Source organism: Nicotiana attenuata, unplaced genomic scaffold (genome assembly GCF_001879085.1).
Source record: "Nicotiana attenuata strain UT unplaced genomic scaffold, NIATTr2, whole genome shotgun sequence".
In the NCBI taxonomy this organism is placed as follows: Eukaryota; Viridiplantae; Streptophyta; class Magnoliopsida; order Solanales; family Solanaceae; genus Nicotiana; species Nicotiana attenuata.
The window spans coordinates 195,570-202,419 of NW_017671490.1; the positions used below are offsets into that span (position 1 = coordinate 195,570).

The window sequence follows — 6,850 nt, forward strand, 5'->3', positions numbered from 1 at the left end:
CCTAAGGGAAATCTAGTGAAATGCATTTTAAAGCTTCATTATGTCTAACTTCCTGGAGGTTCCTCGTTTCTTATCATTTTATTTTCTGCTTTCTAGTTAAGAAGACTTTGATCTACTTCTTTCCTTTAGTTTACTGGTTGTGAAATCATAGCAAATTGGTTTTTCTGTATTCACAATTGTTGTCATTAATTTGGGAAACTAAGGGAGCAGCTCCACGAATCAGAGCCCAAACTAGGGGAATTTCTATCCTTTTGATTTGTGGATTCTTAACGAATTTGGAATTAGATATGGGTGCATATTGCACCTTTGGATAAGAAATTGGAGCATAATTGAATAATCAATACCACAAACCATACAAGAATTTGGTGCATTGTTAGGAAATCGTAAACTAGCATATCAGCATAATAAAAATGATACTATACCAGTACCCTATCTGTAACATTTGATATCGCACTATCGCAAAGTTTAGAAGTTTGACGATTTTCTTCAACAGGCGTCTTTCTAAAAATGTTATAAATCTTTTTATATATTTGGAAATTATGGTTTACACCACTTATTACTCCGTGTAATTTCTGAAAATGTAACCATCATTTCAAAAAATAATAATAAAGGAATTAATATATGACCTCCCTTTGAACAAAAGAGCAGAATATCATATGGTACTTTGAACACGAAACACTCTGTGGCTTTCATATTGCGCTGTAGATATGTTTCAATTGAAAACCTTGAATAGAAAAGAAGCGCTGAACAATATATAAGAGTTCGAACCACATGTCATCTTCACCACAATATATCAGATACAACGAATTCAAACTTGTAGGAGCAGTATTTAGACCAAATAACATCAATTTCGAAATAATTCGTATTCCAGAAGTAAACTATAACAAACTCAAGATACTCCAATATAGAGGTTGAGTCATTGCCTTGTCTGCGCTGCACCCTCTAGATGGCCAGCTGGAAATATTCCAGAAAATGCCTCAGTAGTATGCTTTCCGAGGATTGTTCTGCGAAAACATATATATCAACCTCAGTTCCAATTACAATAAAAATTTAAGACATCAATTTTCCTCCGTTCACCCCTCCCTCTTTCTAAACCGAGAATATCCCCAAACCAAGAACGAACAATGCCCTCGTAAGGCATTAGTTTTTACACGAATACACTGCCTAAGCTGTTCTCCCTCCTGTTAGGTGACAGTATACTTTTCTGTTGTCAATGACTCAATGTCTCAATGTTACATTTGATATTCTCCCTAGATAGAGGAAGGAAGTGATTTTTATCTCGACTCATAGAAGCTTCTATTGTTTCACAAAGAAAGTGATGTCGAGATGGTTCCTTTCGAGTTTTCTTCTCATATTACTGTTGTCTTTTTATTTTCCCTTATGCAAACTGGATTCTATCACATTTCAGTAAAAGAAAAGTTACCAACCATCAAAAAGGTTCAGTAAAAGAGGAAATAAAAGTCATACCAACGGATTTGGCCTGTACTTGTAGCCTAGCATCATTCGTTTCTTATATTGCTCATAGATATCATCTTCTGGAGTTACCTCCCCGGGTTGGGAAGCACCAACTCCTAAATTATTTGATTTTACATTGCCGGCCGTGATTGGATCTGCAATACCACTTTTAGAGCTCCCTAGTCCTTCACCTGCAGTTTCACATAGAGATTTAGACTCCATATGAATTTACCACTTATCATCCTAAAACATGAACTATTTGCATTTCAAAGGCTAGTATTTTCCAAGTACGAACTCCTATAAACTACCTCGACAGATGTGCTTGACTTGCATATCATAGCAAAAGTTTTCAAGAATTTCTAGCATTGGCAACACGAGATATACAATATTCAAAACTTCCAAGTCCAGGAAAGTTTGATAGCAACCTAGTTACCACAACAACTTGCTACACATGGTGTATTTATCCATTTAAATAAACAAGATGGAAGGGGGTTGCACCTCAGACCTGAGGGTAACCTCATCAAGTGCAGAACAAACCCATCCCCCTATCCCATTGCCCCTTCAACACTCAACAGAAGACTCTTAGGGCTCGTTTGGTACGAGGGATAAGGGATAATTAATCCCGATTAAAATTTGAAATAAGTTTATCCCACGTTTGGTTGGGATAAAATCGCGGTATAACTAATCACGAGATTAGTTATCCTGGACTGTAGTGTTATTTTTATCCCTATGGGAGGGTGGGATAACTAATCCCGGCACAATTAATCTTGGGATAACTTGTTTTCCAACCAAACGACTCCTTAAGGTTAAACCGCCCTGCTCCTAAAGAAAGGTCTATAAGAAAATGGAACCCTCCTTTCCCCCAAAAACAAAGCATAAAAATTTGCTATGTGCTCCAAGATGAATAATACCCAGAAATGGAGACTCCTTAGCTACTACAAAAGTGATTAACAATAAACATCCCGAGTCTTCAGTTTTTCGAGATATTATATTGCAATAAAGGGATGGGATCTTAGTCAGCTACATTATCATAGTGGAGGACGAGGAGTATAGCCAACAAGGAGTACACCCCACCTTCTGGGAGGTTAAGTAAATATTATTAACCAAAAAAAAAATGAAATACCTTAGTGGCTAATATTATCTCTAAAATTTACAGGTCCAAGTTATTTGCAGCCAACCCCATCAACGTTTTCCTAAAGGGAGGATGATATACCTTCTTTCCAACCCATTTTAGACAGAAGTTTGTGGCCAATATTATCAGCTTGTATTTTCGACCTTTCTGCAGCCTCTATGGCAGCTTTCCGAGCAGCTACATCATTGCAGGTAGACAAAAACTTAGCAAGCTCTTCAGGCGGGATATAGTCTCCCATATGATGCCCCTTCTTTCCTGGAGCTGCAACACAAAATAAGATATCAGAAGACTTGCATAACAACAACAACAACAACAACAAGATATATTTTAATAAACATTTTACTGGACCTATTTTGAGCCCAGATGCCTGAAGTTCTAAGCTTTAATTGGATGATCAGAACAAAGATATAGCAGAATCGAATAGAATCAGCGACAAACCTTGGAGAGAAGCAGGCGGAGGCATCTCATCTTTTGAAGATTTGTATGGCCGCAGCTTCTCTTCTTCTGCAGCTTTCTTCATGTAATATTCCATCATCGATATTGGATCTGACCCCGATGGACCGCTTGGATGACCTGAAAAGACAAAATATCAGTACAAGCCCAACAGTAATTGAAACCCTACCGGAATTCCGTGACGCTCATCAACCATTGAATTTCTGATTATATGACAATCTGATGCAGTGCAGGTGCACAAATAATGGCCCAAATGAAATTAAATTTTCCCAGAGAAGAAACCAGTTCTTCAAAATCTGTAGCTTTAGAGGCACAAAACAGTCTTGAGTTTTTTTTTAAAACGTTTTTTTTTAGCTCAGATGCCTGAAGTTCTAAGCTTTTCAAGGGGAATAGAGATATGTGATGGAAAATAATCAACAACAACAACAACATACCCAGTCTTATCCCACAGCGTGGGGTCTGGGAAGGGTAGTGTGTACACAGACCTTACCCCTACCTTGTGAGGATAGAGAGGATGTTTCCAATAGACCCTCGGCTCAAGAAAGCATAAGCACCACATTAATGAAAAATATAGACAAGAAGGGACAGTACCAAAAAGCCAAATAAAAGCAGGAAAAAAAATAAGATATTAAGGTAATCAACAATGAAAGAAAACAACGGTTAGTCATAAAACCTACTGCCCATAGAAAGCGAGACTGCGTGCCAACTAGTGTTATGAACACTCTAGACTACCTACTCTACTACCCTAATCCTCGACCTCCATACCTTCCTATCAAGGATCATGTCCTCGGTCAACTGAAGTTGCGCCATATCTTGTCTAATCACCTCTCCCCACCTCTTCTTTGGCCTACCACTACCTCTTCGTAGGCCCTCCAACGTAACCACACACCTCCTCGCCGGGGCGTCTGTGCTCTTTCTCCTCACATGACCAAACCACCTAAGCCGCGCTTCCCGCATCTTGTCCTCAATAGGAGCCACACCCACCTTGTCACAAATAACCTCATTTCTAATCCTATCTAACCTGGTGTGCCCGCACATCCATCTCAACATCCTCGTCTCTGCTACCTTCATCTTCTGGACATGAGCGATCTTGACTGGCCAACACTCAACCTCATACAACATCGTTGGTCTGACCACCACTCTATAGAACTTACCCTTAAGTTTCAGTGGCACCTTCTTGTCACATAAAACACCAGAAGCGAGTCTCCATTTCATCCATGCCGCCCCAATACGATGTGTGACATCTTCATCAATTTCCCCATCCCCTGAATAATAGACCCGAGGTACTTAAAACTCCCTCTCCTAAGGATGACCTGCGAGTCCAACCTCACCTCCCCTTCCCCCCTTGAGTCTCGCCACTGAACTTACACTACAAGTATTCTGTCTTGGTCCTGCTCAACTTAAAACCTTTAGATTCCAAGGTCTACCTCCATACCTCTAATTGTGCGTTCACACCATCTGCCCTCACGTTTCAATAAATTCAAGCACTATTTTTCTGCCCTCACGTACTCTAACCTCACTAGAAAACTTATCTGCCTCAATAAACCTGTGTATGCTAACCTATTTTGACAAATTCAGGTACAAAAGCAGGATTTCCATTGTTAGCCATCACATTACACCCAAATCCAGTAGGGTGAATAATCAAAACAAAATTCCAAGAGAATATACACTGAATCCCATATAAATGACATTACCAGATTTTCCAGCCGAATCTGAAGAACTTGTATTCTCCGCTGCTCCATATAATGCTGATGCAGGAATTTGGTAATTTGAATGCTGCTGATGTGACCTATGAGAACTACTCGTTGAACTAGGAGTAGCAGTACTAGTAACACCTACAGCACCAAAAAGCTAATCAAGTAAATAAAGGAAGAATCACAGCAAACAAATATTACGTTAATCAAGTGAAGCCAAATGAACTAGACACTAGATGCAAACAATATGAAGTTGGCGACTTAGATAAGGCTCAAGCTGCTCAGCTAAAGGCACGCACGTGCACACACTGTACACATATACACACAGTACATAAAATGCCATATAAAATATGGCCAGCTGAAAGCCTTAAGCTTGAAAATATTGTAAACTTCAACCATTTCACAGACTCATAGGACTCTAAATTTAATTTGTTCATAGCTTAATTTTGTTCCTCAAAAGAGGATGCACCTACGGCCAATACCTAGAGAAAGCATATGAAAAGAACGGAAAGAGCAACTACATCTAGCTTCCCAAAAGGAAAAGACAACTCTTACTACCCAGTCACACTTTTACATGCATAAAATTCAGGTATACCAGAGCAGCTTTAGCGCTACAGATACTGCCAAAAAACAAACTGCATAAATACTTAGAGAAATACACAAGCAAGCTGGTAAAAGCCTGCACTCCTATACATGGAAAGCACTAATTAGATTTATGCAAGCAATATAAGCATGCTGAGAATTTTTACGAACCACTAAGCGATGTTTGGGCATCCGTAGTCTGTGATAGAGCCTTTTCCTCTTCACTAAGTCGATATTCATAGTATTTGTAATCGGGACAGCTTTCATCAAATAAGAACCTGCAAGTAGACAATGTCAGTACCAATATTTAAAAAAAAAAAAAAGAATTTTCTTTTTCTTTGGGAGAGAGAAATCAAATGATTGACCATTATCCATACATTATAGGCTACAGATAAATCTACAGTAAACTCATCAGATTGAACTCTAAAAGAGACCGATGATGTTGGCAAACAAAGAGCTCCTAGACGCCAATACAAAAATAGACAATTAAACGAACAAGAAAGGAAGAACAAGAAATGAAACCAGTTCTTAAGAGGGTGAGAGGACAACAATAGAAGACAATAGATGCAACAAAAATCATGGGTGCGAGGTCATACAACCACAATTCTACCTATGTGCTTTGACAAGAGAGGATAAACCATGAGGCCATGAAAGAAAATAATTAATGTTTTATGATATAATGGGACTATCACACAAAGAAACCACAGAGATTCTGATTCATACTTAAATGGAGTGTCTCCTGGATTCTTTTGGCGTGTGATATGCTCAAACTGCCTTCCATTCTTGGCCACAAAACTTGCTAACTTGTCTGCAACTTTCTTCACTGTTGGATCACTTGGAGGATTTGGTGCTGCATGTCACTTAAATAACTGATTAATACCAAGAGCATGAACAAGTGAATGAAAATTACTCTTGTAGCCGCATTTTCCAATTCTTTCATTGAACATCTCTTTCCACCAATGTTTGTAGGGACTTAAGGTATAAGCTGCACGATCAGACAAGAGTAACTCAAGAATGTCTGGTCCTCCTTATCCACAATGCCTAGAGAATATCCTCAAAGTACAACATAGAATGGTACAATCTTGACTAATGAAGGGCTTAAAGGATTTGCAACATAAGGCTTCAACGACAGCGATGCAGTAAAGCTTTTTTTTTTTGGACAAGGACAGAGAAGTAGTAAATGATAAGCCATAACACAATTTGCACAAGACATTAGGTGATTATGTGTTATGCGGTCCAACCAAATAGAAATCACCTCATATGCGACCACCAACAGAAAGCAAAATAAGCACATTAGTAAATTCTCCAACGGACAAGAACAAAGATGACTCCATAAATTATCGAAATTCCTAAGCTATCACAAGTCGATGAAGAATGAGTTGAATTGCCTAAATCACCCTAGCAAACGGAAAAACTAAAGAGAAGGAAATATACCGCCACTAGGAAATGCTGTTCCAAGAACCAACATGTGATACCATGAGCAAAAGATAAAAAGAAATATATATATATATATATATATATATATATATATAGA

At 38.5% G+C, this 6,850-nt stretch overlaps 1 protein-coding gene across 2 annotated transcripts in view; it reads right to left on the reverse strand.

Moving 5' to 3' along the window:
* Positions 1–706: 706 nt before the first annotated feature.
* Positions 707–6,850, reverse strand: part of LOC109208607 (SURP and G-patch domain-containing protein 1-like protein) — a 9,196-nt gene continuing 3,052 nt past the window's right edge. For both annotated transcript variants that reach the window (XM_019371735.1, XM_019371736.1), the window contains exons 3-9: positions 6,040–6,166; positions 5,488–5,594; positions 4,735–4,875; positions 3,026–3,160; positions 2,669–2,848; positions 1,468–1,646; positions 707–1,004 (exon numbers count right to left, since the gene is read on the reverse strand). In XM_019371735.1, coding sequence (XP_019227280.1) covers positions 978–1,004; positions 1,468–1,646; positions 2,669–2,848; positions 3,026–3,160; positions 4,735–4,875; positions 5,488–5,594; positions 6,040–6,166 — 896 coding nt within the window. In that variant the 3' untranslated portion in view covers positions 707–977. The remainder of the gene's footprint in view (positions 1,005–1,467; positions 1,647–2,668; positions 2,849–3,025; positions 3,161–4,734; positions 4,876–5,487; positions 5,595–6,039; positions 6,167–6,850) is intronic.